Raw genomic sequence first — 20,594 nt, 5'->3', positions numbered from 1 at the left:
CAGGTAGTGGATCCTCTGTGCCAGAGAGGGATTGGCGTGGACCGTGCTAGTGGACCGGTTCTAAGCCACTACTGGTTTTCACCAGAGCCCGCCGCAAAGCGGGATGGTCTTGCTGCGGCGGTAGTGACCAGGTCGTATCCACTAGCAACGGCTCACCTCTCTGGCTGCTGAAGATAGGCGCGGTACAAGGGAGTAGGCAGAAGCAAGGTCGGACGTAGCAGAAGGTCGGGGCAGGCAGCAAGGATCGTAGTCAGGGGCAACGGCAGAAGGTCTGGAACACAGGCTAGGAACACACAAGGAACGCTTTCACTGGCACAATGGCAACAAGATCCGGCAAGGGAGTGCAGGGGAAGTGAGGTGATATAGGGAAGTGCACAGGTGAACACACTAATTGGAACCACTGCGCCAATCAGCGGCGCAGTGGCCCTTTAAATCGCAGAGACCCGGCGCGCGCGCGCCCTAGGGAGCGGGGCCGCGCGCGCCGGGACAGAACAGACGGAGAGCGAGTCAGGTAGGGGAGCCGGGGTGCGCATCGCGAGCGGGCGCTACCCGCATCGCGAATCGCACCCCGGCTGGCAGCGGAATCGCAGCGCCCCGGGTCAGAGGACGTGACCGGGGCGCTGCAGCGGAGGGAGTGAAGCGAGCGCTCCGGGGAGGAGCGGGGACCCGGAGCGCTCGGCGTAACAGATGGCCATGCAGCGGAGCCTGAAGAGGACGGTCCGGAGCGGCGGGGACAGGTGAGTGACACTCACGGGGCACATTAAATGGCTATCCAGCAGCAGCTGAAGCAGTCAGCACTACCGGATAGCCGTTTATGCGATGGCCCGATGTACAAAAGAATCATATGTTGGTTCTGCCTTCAACATACAATGGCCTCTGAGAGGCCATTGTATGTTGAAATTATGGTATGACGGGACCATCATAGGTCGGGGGATCACTTTAGTGGGAACACAGCCTAAAGAAATTTCATGGGGCCTATGTCTGAAGAACATAGCCTAAACCTGTTTGCTTGTAGACTGTAGTTATAAGTAGAAACAAACAAATGTTATCAATAATGATGTCATTATGATTCATTATGCCATCACTAATATGGGTAGGAATGGGAGGACAGCATAAAACTAAAGCATTGTATTTTTTAACAATCAGTGAATGAGAAATATTTACTTTTGTGTGTTTCGGAAATTCAGGGCATACACTCTTAAAGGGGTACTTCGCCGCTCAGCCCCCTCCCATAGACTTGCATTTAAGGGCGGGGCGTGACATCATGAGGGGGCGGGGCTATGATGTCACAAGCTCCCGGTGCTGGCTCCAGCATTCGGAACAGTTTGTTTCAAACGCTGAGCAGTGGAGTACCCCTTTAAGGAGAACTCCAGTACAGAACATCTTATCCCCAATCCACAGAATAGAAGATAAGCGTCTATTGGGGGGGGGGGGGGGGGGGGGAGGGGGGGGAGTCCGACCACTGGGACCCCCACCATCTCCCACCAGGCACCACAGCTCTCTCCATGCACAGAGTGGAGGTTGCTCCATGCATGGAGAGAGCGAGAAGGATAGGATATAAGATGTTCTGTATCAGAGTTTCCCTTTAAACAAGCATGACATGTAGTGTCTTTTTGTGTACATATGAAAATATTTATACACATATTCCTTTCAAATTTAAATACTGGTATGATTCAAAAAAGGTAATTTATACATGTTCTTCACAGAATCCCTTTAAAAGGGTACTCTGGTGAAAACCTTTTTTCTTTTAAATCAACTAGTGGCAGAAAGTTAAACATATTTGTAAATTACTTCTATTAAAAAATCTTAATCCTTCCTGTAATTATTAGCTGCTGAATACTACAGAGGAAATTCTTTTCTTTTTGGAATGCTCTCTGATGACATCACGACCACAGTTCTCTCTGCTGACGTTATTATAATAATATTAACGAGTTATTTATTGTTGTCCTTAGTGGGATTTGAACCCAAGTCCCCAGCACTGCAAGGCAGCAGTGCTAACCACCATGCTGCCCTTAGCATACATCTGCTATGCATGGTTGCTAAAATGGACAGATATGTCAGCAGAGAGCACTGTGTTCGTGATGTCATCAGTGTTCCAAAAAGAAAGGAATTTCCTCTGTAGCATTCAGCAGCTAATAAGTACTGAAAGGATTAAGATTTTCTAATAGAAGTAATTTACAAATATGTTTAACTTTCTGCCACCAGTTCATTTAAAAGAAAAAAGGTTTTCTCCAGAGTACCCCTTTAAGGACCAACCTGTTTGATGCTTTCAGGACAGAGATTTTATTTTATTTTTTCCCAATTTTATCGGTATACATCATTTATTGATTACATATTTTTTGCAGACAGATGAAAGTACAGTAAAAAGCAATTCCATTCATGGATACAACCCTGGAGGGGTCATTTGTGAGAAAAAGTTTGGTCCATGTGCTGTGTCTGATAATACTTTTTATTCCTATTTAGTTGACTTGCAATAATAAACACAACTCATTTCAGTGTGGCACCATATCTGCATTTCAATGACATGATTATATGATTGCATGTGATTGAAAAATATCATATTAGTTATAATATATTGTTGTGTTTTATGTCTGTTCTGGGAAAAATCCAAGAATGAAGAGGAAGAAGAAAGCATTATTTGCTTCAAACCATTTTACAAACTGTCTGATTTATTTATTTGCCACAGTCAATTACTTTTCTGAATCTATTCTGATGTTTTGAATGTAAAAAATTTATATTTTGATATATTTATGGGAGTTTATGATAGATGTGCTACAGAGCGGATTGTTTTGTGTTTCATACTGATGGCAGCATTAACATAACTTGTCCTCTACTAGTGTTGCTCGCGAATATTCACAATACGAATTTTATTCGCGAATATCGCATATTCGCGAATTCGCGAACATTCGCGAATATAGCACTATATATTTGTAATTACGAATATTCGTTTTTTTTTTTTGTTTTTTTTTCACAGTACACATAACAGTGATCATCCCTCTCTGCTTCCAGCTTGTGTGGTGTAAAGAAGGCTCTAATACTACTATGTGAGACTGGTGTGCGAATTTTCCCATACGCGAAAATTTGCATATGCTAATATTCGCATATGCGAATATATTCATCCATATATTCGCGAATATTCGTGAATTCGAATATGGCCTATGCCGCCCAACACTATCCTCTACCATGCCACAGGTCACTTTGCCACCTTTTCTGGTGACCATGGAAAAATGCCAATGTGTACTGCAACATTCACCAGAGACTTGCATACAGATTGCCTAATGGAAAAATGAAAGCATGATATGGCTGCTTAACAGTCAGTCCCAGTTAAGCCCTTAGTAAAACCCCCCTTCTCAGGGGGTGACAGATGTAGCATTGAGTTATATATACGGTGTATGGATTTTGGTGGTGCAACTACTTGTATATTGGTACAACTGTCCTGTTGGCACTTGTTAATTGTAGTTTACCTGGCAACTACATGTGTAATTCCAGCTAACCTCTCAATATAATAAAATGTCTGGTATTAACCTCTATACAGTCATGGTCGTGAATGTTGGCACCCCTGACATTTTTACAGAAAATGAAGTATTTCTAACAGAAAAGGAATGCAGTAACGCATATTTTGCTATACACATGTTTATTCCCTTTGTGTGCATTGGAACTAAACCAAAAAAGGGTGGAAAAAAAGCAAATTGGACATAATCTCACACCAAACTCCAAAAATGGTCTGAACAAAATTATTGCCACCCTTTCAAAATTGTGGATAAATAAGATTGTTTCAAGCATGTGATGTTCCTTTAAACTCACCTGGGGCAAGTAATATGTGTGGGCAATATAAAAATCACACCTAAAAGCAGATAAAAAGGAGAGAAGTTCACTTAGTATTTGCATTGTGTGTCTGTGTGTGCCACACTAAGCATGGACAACAGTAAGAGGAGAAGAGAACTGTCTGAGGACTTGAGAATCAAAATTGTGGAAAAATATCAACAATCTCAAGGTTACAAATCCATATACAGGGATCTAGCTTTGCCTTTGTCCATAGTGCGTAACTTTATCAAGGAGTTTGCAACCCATGGCACTGTAGCTAATCTCCCTGAATGTCGTCAGAAGAGAAAAATGTATAAAAGGTGTCAACGCAGGATAGTCCGGATGGTGGAGAAGCAGCCCCAAACAAGTTCCAAAGATATTCGAGCTGTCCTGCAGGCTCAGGGAGCATCAGTGTCACCACGAACTGTCCATCGACATTTAAATGAAATGAAACGCTATGGCAGGAGACCCAGGAGGGCCCCAACGCTGACACAGAGACATAAAAAGCAAGACTACATTTTGCCAAAATGAACTTGAGTAAGCCAAAATCCTTCTGGGAAAACGTCTTGTGGACAGATGAGACCAAGATAGAGCTTTTTGGTAAAGCACATCATTCTACTGTTTACCAAAAATGGAATGAAGCCTACGAAGAAAAGAACACAGTACCTACAGTGAAATATGGTGAAGGTTCAATGCTGTTTTGGGGTTGTTTTGCGGCCTCTGGCACTGGGTGCCTTGAATGTGTGCAAAGCATCATGAAATCTGAGGATTACTGTGTACAGCCCAGTTTAAGAAAGCTGGGTTTACGTCCAAGATCTTGGGTCTTCCAGCAGGACAATGACCCCAAACATACGACAAAAAGCACCCAGAAATGGATGGCAAGAAAGCGCTGGAGAGTTCTTAATTGGCTAGCAATGAGTTCAGATCTAAATCCCATTGAACACCTGTGGAGAGATCTTAAAATTGCTTTTGGGAAAAGGCGCCCTTCAAATAAGAGAGACCTGGAGCAGTTTGCAAAGGAAGAGTGGTCCAACATTCCAGCTGAGAGGTGTAAGAAGCTTATTGATGGTTATAGAAAATGACTGATTTCAGTAATTTTTTCCAAAGGGTGTGCAACTAAATATTAAGTTAAGGGTGCCAATAATTTTGTCCAGCCCATTTTTGGAGTTTGATGTGACATTATGTCCAATTAGCTTTTTTCCTCCCTTTTTTGGTTTAGTTCCAATACACACAAAGGGAATACACATGTGTATAGCTAAACAAATGTTACTGCAATCCTTTTCTGTGACAAATACTTCATTTTCTGGAAAAATTTCAGTGGTGCCAACATGTATGGCCATGACTGTATGTAGAAGTATTTTAAATTAGAATCAACTAACAGAATCAGAGATGATGCACATATAAAGTGGGGCAAAAAAGTATCTAGTCAGCCACCAATTGTGGAAGTTCTCCCACTTAAAAAGATGAGAGAGGCCCGTAATTTTTATCATACGTGTACCTCAACTATGAGAGACATATTGAAAAATTGTCTGATTTTTAAAGAATTTATTAGCAAATTATGGTGGAACATAAGTATTTGGTCATCTACAAACACGCAAGACTTTTCCAAGAGTCTCCTCTGTCCTCCATTTGTTACCTGTATTAATGGCCCCTGTTTGAACTTGTTATCAGTATAAAAGACACCTGTCCACAACCTCAAACAGTCACTCTCCAAACTCCACTATGGCCAAGACCAAAGAGCTGTCGAAGGACACCAGAAACAAAATTGTAGACCTGCACCAGGCTGGGAAGACTAAATCTGCAATAGGCAAGCAGCTTGGTGTGATGAAATCAACTTTGGGAGCAATTATTAGAAAATGGAAGACATACAAGACCACTGATAATCTCCCTCGATCTGGGGCTCCATGCAAGATCTCACCCCGTGGTGTCAAAATTATCACAAGAACAGTGAGCAAAAATCCCAGAACCACATGGGGGGACCTAGTGAATGACCTGAAGAGAGCTGGGACCAAAGTAACAAAGACTACCATCAGTAACACACTACGCCGCCAGAGACTAAAATCATGCAGTGCCAGACGTGTCCCCCTGTTTAAGCCAGTACATGTCCAGGCCCGTCTGAAGTTTGCTAGAGAGCATTTGGATGATCCAGAAGAGGATTGAGAGAATGTCATATGGTCAGATGAAACCAAAGTAGAGCTTTTTGGCAAAACTCAACTCCTCATGTTTGAGTGAGAAAGAATGTTGAGTTGCATCCAAAGAACACCATACCTACTGTGAAGCATGGGGGAGGAAACATCATGCTTTGGGGCTATTTTTCTGCATAGGGACCAGGACGACTGATCTGTGTAAAGGAAAGAATGAATGGGGCCATGTATCGTGAGATTTTGAGTGAAAACCTCCTTCCATAAGCAAGGGAATTGAAGATGAAACATGTCTGGGTCTTTCAGCATGACAATTATCCCAATGACACCACCCAGGCAACAAAGGAGTGGCTCTGTAAGAAGCATTTGAAGGTCCTGGAGTGGCCTAGCCAGTCTCCAGATCTCAACCCCATAGAAAACCTTTGGAGGGAGTTGAAAGTCTGTGTTGACCAGCGACAGCCCCAAATCATCACTGCTCTAGAGGAGATATGCATGAAGGAATGGGCCAAAATACCAGCAACAGTGTGTGATAACCTTTTGAAGACTTACAGAAAACATTTGACCTCTGTCATTTCCAACAAAGGGTATATATAACAAAGTATTGAGATTAACTTTTGTTATTGACCAAATACTTATTTTCTACCATAATTTGCAAATAAATTCTTTAAAAATCAGACAATGTGATTTTATGGATTTTTTTCTCATTATGTCTCTCATAGTTGAGGTATACCTATGATGAAAATGACAGGCCTCTCATCTTGGGAGAACTTGCACAATTGTTGGCTGACTAAATACTTTTTTTACCCCACTGTAACCTCCAACATTGCATAAAAACTGTCTTTAAATAGGATGTGTAGGGGTAAAAAAGTGTATATAGGGTTGTGTAAAAGTAATAAAGATCTATCCCACATTCCCAGTCTCTGCTCTTCATCACTGTTTCCTAGTGACATGTTGTCCGCACAGTATCTGCTCGGCTCAGCCAATCACTGTCCAGCCTTAGTCAGTGATTGGCTGATTGGGTACTTCTTGTTGGAATGATGTGTCCTCAGGAACTGGGAAGTAGTGGTGATAAGTGGCGTGTGGACCTGTGTGGGCACAGGGTAGGTTTGTATTACTTTTTATTTTATACCCCTCTCAGCAATATATCAAAATCTTTTTGCCCCCAGACAACACCTTTAAATCAGTCACTCTGTGCTGATCCTGTACCAGTTCATATTGTAAAGCTTACAAAAAAAGCTGCAGAAAACATTAAGTATCAGCCAAGTGTGACTGCTCTAATAACCAGTGTAATAACTGAAATATTGCAAAATACTTTTTCAGGAAATAGGATCGAAAAAAAAAGAACGCACCAGATATTTCATGTAATATGGTGTTTATGATAAAAACCTGAGTTAAATCCTATGCCCCTAATGATACATTACTTTTAACCTTTCTTATTAACCAGTATGTAAATATAGTACAGAGAAAATAAATAGTAAGCAAAGCAGCAAAAGTCAAGCATGCAATGTTCCTATTTCAACCAAATTTTTTAGCATAATACTATTATCATATATTAAACAGTTGCCCTGTTATCTGCGTTCAGCTAGAAAATGAGTAAAGTAATCTCATTTCCTTGCCGTTTATAAACTGCAGCAAGATAGATGTACAAAATCCGTAATTTTGCAGAGTTCTGTAAAGGTCTCTGAAGTGATTCAGACCGGATCTACTTAGGCAGCAATTTACCAAATACAAGTCAACAAGAACCTATTTGCAAACAAGACTTTCTAAAAGTCATATAGTCCCATGCTGTGAAATCACAGCTGGAAATACAAAGCATTAAACTAGTCGGATCATTCTGTAAGTGTGTTAAAGTTCAGCCTCATTTTCTCAGTTGGGGATACAAACTGTGTTACTTGTCTAGTAATTTTCTGGTGTGTAAAAACCCTCTTAATTCTCCCTTCAGTTCCGAATGTCTTTCCTAATGAATCTACCAATTGTTCTGCCTAAAACCAAACTTTTCTTTCTAGTAACTGTCTGCTATAAAACACAGAATCCATTTCAAGTGCTAAAGTCACACTGTTTTTTTTTTATATCTGCTGATATATTTTGTTAGATTTTTATTTTCGGAATGTGTGCTATTTTGATCAAAGTTAATTGCTTTCGAACCCGGTATATCAGTTTGCGTTCCTTTTAATATTCTTCTCAGCTGTTTGTTACTTTTATCTATTTTCTGGTTGACAAGCACTACGGGCACCGTCCCAAATGTCCTAAGAGCATGTCTAGTTATGTGGCAGAGAGTTTATTACTGCATACCCAGACAGCATTCATGTACAGAATCTATGAACACAGTAATGCATGGCTAATGTATTCACAGACACAGCACTAAATGATAAAAGGAAACAGGAGATAATCCTTCCCACACTGCTTTTCAGTGTGCATGATTGTTTGAAAACCTAGCTTCTCTAACACCTTAAAGGGGTACTCTGATGGAAAACATTTTCTTTAGGTCTTTATAAGTCAGCTGATGCCAGAAAGTTAAACAGATTTGTAAATGACTTCTATTAAAAAATCTTTACCCTTCTAGTACTTTTTAGCAGCTGTATGCTACAGAAAAAATTTAGTTCTTTTTGAATTTCTTTTCTGTCTTGTCAACAGTGCTATCTGCTGACACCTCTGTCTGTGTCCGGAGCTGTCCAGAGCGGCATAGGTTTGCAATGGGGATTTTCTCCTGCTCTGGACAGTTCCTGATACGGACATCAGGTGTCAGTAGAAAGTACTGTGGACAAGACAAAAAAGAAATTAAAAAAGAACAGAATTTCCTCTGTAGCATACAGCTGCTAAATAGTACAGGAAGGGTAAAGATGTTTTAATAGAGGTAATTTACAAATCTGTTTAACTTCCTGGCACCAGTTCATAAAAAAAAAAGCTTTCCACCAGAGTATTCTGGCCATAGACAGTGGTGCCGCTGGCCGTCACGCCCCCTCCCATAAACATGAATAAAGGAGGCATGGCATGACATCACGAGGGGGTGTGTCATGACATCACGTCTTCAGTCCTGGAAACACAGACGTTTCTGAGACTGGAGCAGTAGCTTGGCACAAATTACTGGGTGCTACACGGAGATAGCAGGGGTCCCAGCTGCGGGCCCCTGCGATCAGACATCTTATCCCCTATCCTTTTCATATGAGATAAGATGTCTATGGCCGGAATACCCCTTTAAGGACGTAGAATGTACATGTACGTCCTGTGCCTGCTCCTGCCATATGAAGCACAGCCAGCAGCTGAGCCCACTTCATACCCAGTAGGTCCCAGTTGCTATCAGCGACCAGGATCCGTGGCTACTGCTGTACACCGTGGTTCGTAGGCAGCCACGTATACTTTGAGAACCACTTATGCTATATGGGCTAGCAGGCAATCAGCACTAGGGGAAATAGGAACTGCTAGTTAAAAGCTACAACTATCATACTCTGACATGTTTCACCAGATACATGTGGCTTTATCAAGGAGACAACTGACAGCTGGGCAGACAGGGCAGAACGGGAGACTTCTGCTTCAGACAGTTGTCTTATAGCCAGACACAGGATAATAGGAGCTGGGGAGGCATGTCTGATCTCTTTTAACAGATGAAGATGATTTCTTTACAACTATCTCAGTATTAATTGTAAGATGTGCTAAAGATTTTAGTTGAACTATAATATGAAATATAATAGCCATCCTAGTTGTGTGAATGGCTGATTGTCAGACTATTGCACTGATGAGCGCACCCTCTACATTTTAAAGCCTACAAATAACCTAAGTGTACAGCAGTGAACTGGTTATATTCTTGTCTAAAGCTGGGTATACACATTTGACTTTGTACACACCACGATTTGTGCCTCAGAGGTCATTTCGATGTGTTCATGTTTGGACAGGCATGGACTCCATTAATTTCAATGGCCCAAGTGTTGTCAGCTAGACACTATGTTCAGGTAATTTTCTCAAGTTTTGGCTTGGACTGAGAAATGTGGCTTGCAACACTTTTCAGTCCAAGACAAAACTCAGATTTGTTGGGAAAATGACCCAAATATAGTCACTAGCTGACTATATGCATGGGCCATTGAAATGAATATAGCCCATGTCTGTCCGTGCATGGACAAGTCGGTATGGCATTTTCACAGTCTCCCAACGATATGTGCCTCGGAGGTACCAGTTGGGGTGTGAATCTAGCCAAAGCCTATCTAATGTGTATCACGGCCTTTCAACTGTTTCCAACCGCAGATGTCAGGAGATGGAATAGTCAGACATGTTTTGCTTTTGGTAAGAGAAGCTGCCAAAAGAGGTGACTGGCAAAATCTTTCTTCCCTTCCCATTCAGAATACATGCATCCCTATATGACAGTTATCTAAAATGTATGACTAGCTTTAGCATATACTTCTTTTGTGTCATGTGAGTTCATTTTTATTTCATTTAATGTACACTCACATTGGTTGTCACCTTTTCTGAAACAGATCTAAGAAACAGCTAATAACAATGTCTATGAGCTTTAAAAAATATATAAATAAATATAAACACATTTATTACAGGCATATTCACACTGTGATGTCTTGGATTTAGCACTGGTAAGTGCTCTGTAAGGTATGGTAGATCAAAACTTCTTAGTTAAATGACAACTGCAGCGGAAAACATCTATCCCCAGGATAGGGGATAAGTGTTTGATCGCAGGGGGTCCGACCGCTGTGACCCCCGCAATCTCCTAAATGGGGCCCCAGCATTAGCGCTCAGTGAGAGCGTCAATGTGCGTAGCGTCAACCTGCCTCCCCACCTCTCCCATAGAGTTACAGACCTGTGGCCCCGTGCAGGAGTTTGCAGGGGGTCCCAACGTTCGGACCCCCCCGCACGATCAAACACTTATCCCCTATCCTGTGGATAGGGGATAAATGTTTACCGCTGCAGATATCCTTTAAGTGTTATCAGTTGGTACATTATTTCAGACCATAAAAAATAATTTACATGGGTTACAATAACCCACAGAAAAATTGCATATCTCATGCAGTGTTATTAGGGAGCTGCTGACTACAATATTAGATGCCCAGTTCACTGGTGCACTGTTACAAGTGTCTGTTTACCTTCTGTACTAGATGAGCAGGATACAGGGTCACTGGTGGATCGGACTATGCTGGCAATACGATATCTCCTGGCATGATGCTGCTGGACTGTCTTTTCTTTCGGTCCTGAGTGTGGTGCTGGATTTATTGGTAATGTGCTTGGTGATGGTTGGCCTTGTCCAGGTGGCTGGCTGAATACACCATAACACATTTTTATAGGTTTCAATGACTGAGACACTTTCCTTTCTTTTGTCGATAGTTGAGATTCTCTTTCTGGGGTGTTAAAATTTTCCGATGAAGAGTCCAAGGACCTGGACTGAGTATAATTGTCGCAGTCTTGCCACTGAGATCTGTCTGTTGAGGCTCTGCTTCCATCATCATCTGGTGAACACTGAGAATTGGTGAGATGAAGGCCACAGCGAAGACTATGCTCCAAGCTGGCACAGCTGCTTCCTGTAGCTGCTGTACGAATAGTGCTATATGGTGAAAAGTCTGCAGAACGCAAAGAACCCTGAACCTCTAATGAACAAAGGTCTTCTGAAGAGCAGCTATGAGCTGGAATATCACCTACTTCTGACACCAGAATGGAGGTGCTGTCCACAGACACTACAATGTAAAACATGAAGATGGGTATTAGATGTCATGCATTTTTTAATATTAGGTAGTAAACAGGGTTATGCCATAAATGTCCCCTAGATGTTGGTCCCACCTCTGGGAATTGCACATATCTTGGTATCTAGGGCTCCCTAGCCCACTCTGACCTGCTTGTGGCTGCCTGAACTGGTCAGGAAGCCATAAACAGCTGGAGAGACTGTTTTGCACAATTTGCTTAACTTCAGTTGACCTTATAGAAAGTTGTGTAAACAGAGTATACTAGGTGTACTCCACTGGAAAATATTTTCTTTTAAATCAACTGGTGCCAGAAAGTTAAAGGATAGGGGATAAGATGTCAGATCACCGCGGTCCCGCTGCTGGGGAGCCCTGGGATCCCCGCTGCGGCACCGCGCTATCATTACAGCACAAAGCGAGTTCGCTCTGTGCGTAATGACGGGCGATACGGGGGACGGAGCAGCGTGACGTCATGGCTCCGCCCCTCATGACTTCACGGCCCGTCCCCTTAATGCAAGTCTATGGGAGGGGGTGTGACGACCCCACGCCCCCTCCCATAGACTTGTATTGAAAGGGACGGGCCGTGACGTCACGAGGGGCGGAGCTGTGACGTAACGATGCTCCGGCCCCTGTATTGCCCGTCATTACGTGCAGAGCGAACTCGCTCTGTGCTGTAATGATAGCGCAGTGCCACAGCGGGGATCCCAGGGCTCCCCAGCAGTGGGACCGCGGTGATCTGACATCTTATCCCCTATACTTTGGATAGGGGATAAGATGTCTAGGGGCGGAGTACCCCTTTAAACAGATTTGTAAATTACTTCTATTTAAAAATCTTAATCCAGCCAGTACTAATCAGCTGCTAAATGCTCCACAGGAAGTTCTTTTCTTTTTGAATTTCCTTTCTTTCTGACTACAGTGCTCTCTGCTGACACCTCTGTCCATTTTAGGATATGTCCATAGTAGGAGCAAATCCCCATAGCAAACCTATTCTCCTCATGACAGTTCCTAAAATGGACAGAGGTGTCAGCAGAGAGCACTGTGGTCAGACAGAAAGGAAATTCAAAAAGAAAATAACTTCCTCTAGAACATACAGCAGCTGATAAGTACTGGAAGGATTAAGATTTTTAAATAGAAGTAATTTACAAATTTGTTTAACTTTCTGACACCAGTTGATTTGAAAAACAAAATGTTTTCCAGTGGAGTACCCCTTTAAACCATTAAGGACACAGGGCGTACCTGTGAGTGTGCTCCCTCTCTATAACGTGGGTGCCGCACGCTATTAACCCTTTAGACGCGGCATTTAAATGTATACATTTTGCGGCATGTAGTTATGATTTTTTACAGAAGTACAACAAAATCAAACCTACATAAGTAGGGTGTCATTTTAATCGTATGGATATACAGAATATATATAAATCGTCATTTTTACCCAAAATTGTACTGCGTAGAAACGGTTACAAAATTGTGTTTTTTTTTCAATTTTGTCGCACAATGATTTTTTCTCCATTTCGTCGTACATTTTTGGGTAAAATGACTGAAGTCATTACAAAGTAGAAATGGAGGCGCAAAAAATAAGCCATCATATGCATTTTTTAGGTGCAAAATTTAAAGGGTTATGATTTTTTTTAAAGGTAAGGAGGAAAAAATGAAAGTGCAAAAATGGAAAAAACCCTGGTCCTTAAGGGGTTAAGCTAAAAACTTTCTGTAACTCCCATTAAATTTAACAGAAGTCATGCCAATAGGGTAAAATAACCAGCTTAGGTGTTTTTATCTTTCCGACCACCTCTGGTAGCTGCAAGCAGATTGAAATACCCCTTTAAAAGGGATGGTCTGAGATACAAGATGTTTTTCTATTAGACATTTACCATTCATATAGAAACATACATTCCATATCTTGCTGTGTGTGAGTAAATAATAATTGTCTTTAACCTTGGACAACCCATTTAAGACCATATCAACCTTGTATGTTTACAGTTCCTTCATTGCTAAGGTATTAAATGTTATCATTGTTCTGTAGTCGTACACAGTATACTAGGTTCCAAAGGTGCCTATCTTACTATCTTGGTTCTTACTGTATATAACAGGTAACAGGTTGATAAATATATCCAATCACATCAAGGCCCATTAATTCAGATTGAAGGAATTTTATTGTTGTGGGCATATGGGGGATATCATGGAATATAAAACCTACATAGTTAAAGGGCCAAGATGTTTGGAGTATTTTTATTTGACATCATGTACTTTATTACATTTCAGTAAAATATACTAAGTAGAACATTTCAAACTTCTCACCTAGATTAACTACCTTATTTTAATAACTTTGTTAGTGTAAAGAAAATTTATAATCAGTCTACCAATGAGGGTAAAATTAATGGGTCACCTGCACTACAGATGTCATTCACCTGGAAAAGGACAATGGGGCAGATTTATCAAAACCAGTGCAGAGGAAGAGTGGTGCAGTTGCCCATAGCAACCACTTTTATTTTTAAGAAGGCATCTGAAAAGTGGGCAACTGCACCACTCTTCCTCTGCACAGGTTTTGACAAATCTCCCCAATATGTCTAGCGTATATTGCTCCCACCCAAATTAAGATGGGATCAGTATAACTGGAATAATCCCATTTATTCCTTAAAAGACTGGTCAAGCTATTGGTATTGTGTTCTGCCCTATACACAAAAGAAACAAAAGGGTTCATATAGAAGGGAAAATAATGTGTAAAAAGTATACAGTCATGTTGTAAATGTTGTGTATAAAGGAAAAAGAAACAAAAACAAGTGTGCAGCTATGTGCAATTATCCCTGGTGGGTTTGATAAAGGGAGAGAGAAGTTTGCTCACCTTGCGGTGTTGTGCTGCGAGCACAACACCGTGGATCGCCTATCGTCACTTTCTTGTGACACTTCAAAGTGGGATGTTGCCCGTCAGTCTGCCATGGTCCTCTGCCATGGTCCTCTGCCATGGTCCTCTGCAGTGACCCCGGAGTAGGTACAGTAGATGTTCTCAGCATGTGGGAAAGGACAAAAAGACTGCTGGTACAGGCACTTCTCCATGTTCATGCTTGAATTTGTAAAGGACTGAGAGATGACTCAGGTATAGATGCAAGAAAAAGAGCCTTTATTTGCCCAAAATAAATGCAAACAAAGTAAAAGACAAAAATAAACAGAGTGACAAGGTAATATTAGACAATGTGTTTCGATGGGCGGGACCCCCTCTTCATCAGGTCAAGTCATTTATTTTGTCTTTTTCTTGCATCTATACCTGAGTCATCTTGCAGTCCTTTACTAATTCAAGCACGAACGTGGAGAAGCGCCTGTACCAGCAGTCTTTTTGTCCTATCTCACACGCTGAGAACATCTACCATGGTCGTAAATGTTGGCACCCCTGACATTTTTCTAGAAAATGAAGTATTTCTCACAGAAAAGGATTGCAGTAACACATGTTTTGCTATACACATGTTTATTCCCTTTGTGTGTATTGGAACTAAACCAAAAAAGGTGTGGTTTGGTGTGACATAATGTCACACCAAACTCCAAAAATGGGCTGGGCAAAATTATTTGCACCCCTAAATTAATATTTGGTTGCACACCTTTTGGAAAAAATTACTGAAATCAGTCGCTTCCTACAACCATCAATAAGCTTCTTACACCTCTCAGCCGGAATGTTGGACCACTCTTCCTTTGCAAACTGCTCCAAGTCTCTCTTATTGGAAGTAGTAGATGCTGACTTCCATGGAGCGGTGGGTGGATTACGGTGCTGACCAAGAAAGGACATGTCCAGTGAGTAGAAAATAATTATTCAAATGCAATGCGTTTCACACTGCTTGCACGGCTTCCTCAGGCACCTTTTTTTTTTCTCTTATTGGAAGGGTGCCTTTTCCCAACAGCAATTTTAACATCTCTTCACAGGTGTTCAATGGGATTTAGATCTTGACTCATTGCTGGCCACTTCAGAACTCTCCAGCGCTTTGTTGCCATCCATTTCTGGATGCTTTTTGAGGTATGTTTGGGGTCATTGTCCTGCTTGAAGACCCAAGATCTCGGACACAAACCAAGCTTTGTGACACTGGGCTGTAAAGTGCGACCCAAAATCCGTTGGTAATCCTCAGATTTCATGATGCCTTGCACACATTCAAGGCACCTAGTGCCAGAGGCAGAAAAACAACCGCAAAACATCATTGAACCATCACCATATTTCACTGTAGGTACTGTGTTCTTTTCTTTTGTAGGCCTCATTCTGTTTTCAGTAAACAGTAGAATGATGTGCTTTACCAAAAAGCTCTATCTTGGTCTCATCTGTCCACAAGAATTTTTCCCAGAAGGATTTTGGCTTACTCAAGTTCATTTTGGGAAAATGGGAAAATGTAGTCTTGTTTTTTTTTGTCTCTATGTCAGCAGTGGGGTCCTCCTGGATCTCCTGCCATAGCATTTCATTTCATTTAAATGTCGACGGATAGTTCGCGCTGACACTGATGCTAACTGAGCCTGCAGGACAGCCTGAATATCTTTGGAACTTGTTTGGGTCTGCTTATCCACCATCGGGACTATCCTGCGTTGACACCTTTTATACATTTTTTTCTTTCATCCACGCCCAGGAAGATTAGCTATAGTGCCATGGGTTGCAAACCACTTCATAATGTTGCGCACTGTGGACAAAGGCAAATCTACATCTCTGGAGATGGACTTGTAACCTTGAGATTGTTGATATTTTTCCACAATTTTGGTTCTCAAGTCCTCAGACAGTTCTCTTCTCCTCTTTCTGTTGTCCATGCTTAGTGTGGGCACACACAGACACACAATGCAAAGACTAAGCGAACTTCCCTCCTTTTTATCTGCTTTCAGGTGTGATTTTTATATTTCCCACACCTGTTACTTGCCCCAGATGGGTTTAAAGGAGCATCACGTGCTTGAAACAATCTTATTTTTCCACAATTTTGAAAGGTTGGCAATAATTTTGTCCAGACCATTTTTGGAGTTTGGTGTGACATTATGTCCAATTTGCTTTTTTTCCTCCCTTTTTTGGTTTAGTTCCAATACACACAAAGGGAATAAACATGTGTATAGCAAAACATGTGTTGATGCACTCCTTTTCTGCAAGAAATACTTCATTTTCTGGAAGAATTTCAGGGGTGCCAACATTTACGGCCATGACTGTATAACTCTCTCCTAGACAAGCAGCCATTTCCACATTGGAGAAATGCAGGGAAGTGTCTCCCAGGGTCTAGTGTAAGTCAAAGTCAAACAGTCCACTGCTTTCATTTCAGGGCTTGTGAAGGGGTTACTTAGGTTAAGCTACTTGAGTCTCTTACTGATATTTTGTTACACTTACTGTAGTTTGCTGCTAACACATATTGCCTTCTTCAAGGTGAATGGAGCTCCATAATGTACAAGTATGTTTTTGTTATGTTTTTTACCTTTGTATACAGGGCATCTTGCCTAGGGTTCCATTAAAACCCTAATATTCATGTATAATTTATTTTATGTACTATATAAAATAAAGATACGGTATACATTTTTTCTGTTTTAATATATCCTAAATTGTACATACACAGTTAACATTTACATCTTGGAATTTCACCATCAAATAGTACATTTGTTCATATAGCTGTATAAAGTTACTGCGCTCTAAAATCTTTTTGTGAAAACAACCAAACCACCAAACTTTAAAGAACCATTTCAGGGCAATGTATATTGAGTCTACTTTATATTTGTAAAAAAAAAAAAAAAAAATTGATAAAGTGAGGAGGGTGGTTACTTAACACATTAAAACCATTGTGGCACTATAAAAGCCTCAGGGTTAGTAGCTAAGAGTTAATGGACACTATTCTAAACAGAGTAATGTAAACAGTAAAGTGTGGAGTACAGGAACTGTGTATCTAATATATTATGTACTAAAGTAAATCAGGTTTCTGCCAAAAACTTACTTTAACAGTAGACTCTATTGTAAATGTAAATAAATATAATACAATAAAGAGCAATCTTGAGTAAATCAGATCAAGATGAAACTTTCAACATACAGGAAGGAATATCTTACCAACCTTGTGTACTGAAGCCAGCTGTAGTGTTCCGGTCCCCAATGCTGGATTCTGTCACCTGCTGGTCTATACTGGTCCCCTGCAACAACACATGACACAACACGTCACAAAAACATTCACATCCATGTACTTGTATAAATAGAGTTAATTTGAATAACTATGTTTCAGTTACTTCTTGTTTGGGAAAGGTATTACCGAGCAGTCAAGTCCTTAGGAAAAGAAATGTTGGAACGCACCCACAATTTCAACTCAAGGGCTGGTCCTGCTAATGGAAACTGTATTTCTTCTGTGGAAAAAGTGCAGGAACTCAGTTCCTACGCGTTCCTGCAGGACTTGAGCCCTGGTATTACCAATTGGTAAAGTTTTGGCCTGCTATAAGTCCTTCTCGAGTGGATATCAGTAACATCCAAACAGGATAACACAACATAATGGAAACGTTTTCACATGTCTTTCAGGAATGTGGAGCAACTGAACATGATAGAAGAACAATCCTAGGGTTAGAATTTTCATTGAGATTCCCAAGTTTCATACTATGCCTCTGATCAGTACTCAGAACTGAAAACTGTGATACTTTATCAATCAGGCTAAGTGCACATTATCATTCAGCTCTGTCCCAGACTCAGTTTGGGGCCACAAAACAGAGCTGAATGAGGCAGTTACCCAACAGATCCTAACAAATCCCATTGACTTTAAATGGGGTCTGTTGAAATTCATCAAGGTCTCCGCTCCGTTTCAGCATTTTAAAAGAATCCCTGAACAGAACTAAACAGTAATGTACATTTTGCCTCGGTTTTACTGGATTCATTTTTTTCTCATATTCTAATAGTTATGCACGGTAAGCAGCCATCCTTGGAGTTCATTGTGCTCCCTATCCCATTGTTCTCCCACAAATGGTTGTTAGAGGGGTTCAGGGTTGGAGTATCATATTAAGAGCATTGAGAATATGGTCATGGCTCGGTGTAATTTGTTCCAGCTTGGTTTTCATATACAGGATACAAGCCTTTGCTTATTATTAGATATATTATATTGTAAGCGCAAATGAGACAAAGACGTCGGCACTGGCAACCGAACTCCAGCTGCAGGACTCAGTGTAATGCAGGCTCACAGCACAGGCACAAGGGGCAGACCATCGGAATGGACTAGCGGTGCTCTTCCCATAATGATATGTAAGTTCCATTAACCAATTGCAAAAATGAAGAAAAGGGGGCACCAGTGTGCTTCAGGAGCCATTATGGTGATAGCTATTTCGCGCCATGTGAGTGGTGGGAAATAGCTATCACCATCATGGCTCCCGTAACACGCTGGTCCGGCATCCTGGTATTTTAAGATCAATACTGGCATCTCTACAGTACTGATGTAAAGCACTGAATAAAAACCCTGGTGGAAGAAGACTTATGTGAGCGCCCCCTTTTCTTCATTTTTGCAAATAGTATATTGTAAACCTAAACAATAATTATAATAACTAAATAAAAAATGTTAAAATATAATACAGATTATCTGTCTTTGGCACTTTATAAATCAATTAAAGGGGTACTCCGGTGAAAACCTTTTTTCTTTTAAATCAACTGGTGGCAGAAAGTTAAACATATTTGTAAATTACTTCTATTAAAACAATCTTAATCCTTCCAGTACTTTTTAGCTGTTGAATGCTACAGAGGAAATTCCTTTCTTTTTGGAACACTGATGACATCACGAGCACAGTGCTCTCTGCTGACATCTCTGTCCATTTTAGCAACCATGCATAGCAGATGTATGCTAAGGGCAGCATGGTGGCTCAGTGGTTAGCACTGCTGCCTTGCAGTGCTGGGGACTTGGGTTCAAATCAAACTAAGGACAACAATAAATAAAGCATTATTATTATTATAATAACATCAGCAGAGAGAACTGTGTTCGTGATGTCATCAGAGAGCATTCCAAAAAGAAAAGAATTTCCTCTGTAGTATTCAGCAGCTAATAAGTACAGGAAGGATTAAGGTTTTTTAATAGAAGTCATTTACAAATATGTTTAACTTTCTGCCACCAGTTGATTTAAAAGAAAAAAGGTTTTCACCAGAGTACCCCTTTAACCACTTAAGGACATAGGACGTTCTCTAACGTCCCCACTACCTGGGCTTTAATGCCCAAGGACGTTAGAGAACGTCCTGTTGTATTTCCGGTCTCTGCCACTCGCCGGGCAGAGATCGGAAGTGGATGCCTGCTGAAATCCTTCAGCAGGCATCCAGGGCAAAAGCCGAGGGGGGCCATGTAGGCCCCCCATGTCGGCGATCGCCGCAAGTCGCAAGGGAAATCACCCTTGCGATCTGCGGCGATACCGGGCTGATCGGGTCTCTGGGACCCGACCGCCCGGTAATTTTGCATGATCCTGGCTGTCACAGACAGCCAGGACCATGCTGAAGACTAGGAGCGAGGTGGCAAGCCTGCCACCTCCTCCGATCTCCTGCGATTCTTCGGTTAACTAACCGACCAATCGCAGGGGGGGGGGCGGTTAGTTCCTCCCGCCCTGCCCGGCCCCTGGAAGTCCGGAGAGGACGGGAGGAAGACCGGAGGACGCGGCGGGAGACGGGGGAGTGCTGGGGCCCGGCCCCGGTACTTACCTCGTCCCTGAAGACCCAAATCCCGGCGACGGAGACGGCGGCGGCGACAGGTGAGTTCCTCTTCAGCCGCAATCGGGCCCTTTACAGCAATGCACGTCGCCGTAAAGCGACATGCATTGCTGTAATGGGACCCTGTAAACTACAACTCCCAGCATGCCCAGACAGCCCTTGGCGTCTGGGCATGCTGGGAGTTGCAGTTTTGCAACATCTGGAGGTCAACAGTTTGGAGACCACTGTTTCCTTCCAGATGTTGAAAAACTACACATCCTCAGCATGCCCTTACTGTCCAGGCATGCTGGAAGTTGTATTTCTGTAACATCTGGCCCTTCAGATGTTGCAGAACTACAACTACCA

The 20,594-nt window shown here is 41.8% G+C and overlaps 1 protein-coding gene across 2 annotated transcripts in view; it reads right to left on the bottom strand.

Annotated features, from left to right (window-relative positions):
• Positions 1 to 20,594, bottom strand: part of ENTREP2 (endosomal transmembrane epsin interactor 2) — an 848,385-nt gene that overhangs the window by 31,356 nt on the left and 796,435 nt on the right. For both annotated transcript variants that reach the window (XM_056572508.1, XM_056572509.1), the window contains 2 exons: positions 17,650 to 17,725; positions 11,030 to 11,614 (listed from right to left, as the gene is read on the bottom strand). In XM_056572508.1, the coding sequence (XP_056428483.1) occupies positions 11,030 to 11,614; positions 17,650 to 17,725 (661 nt within the window). The remainder of the gene's footprint in view (positions 1 to 11,029; positions 11,615 to 17,649; positions 17,726 to 20,594) is intronic.

This window comes from Hyla sarda, chromosome 4 (genome assembly GCF_029499605.1).
Source record: "Hyla sarda isolate aHylSar1 chromosome 4, aHylSar1.hap1, whole genome shotgun sequence".
Taxonomy (NCBI): Eukaryota; Metazoa; Chordata; class Amphibia; order Anura; family Hylidae; genus Hyla; species Hyla sarda.
The sequence above is the reverse complement of the archived record's forward strand: the minus strand, read 5'-3'. Positions and strand labels throughout refer to the sequence as shown.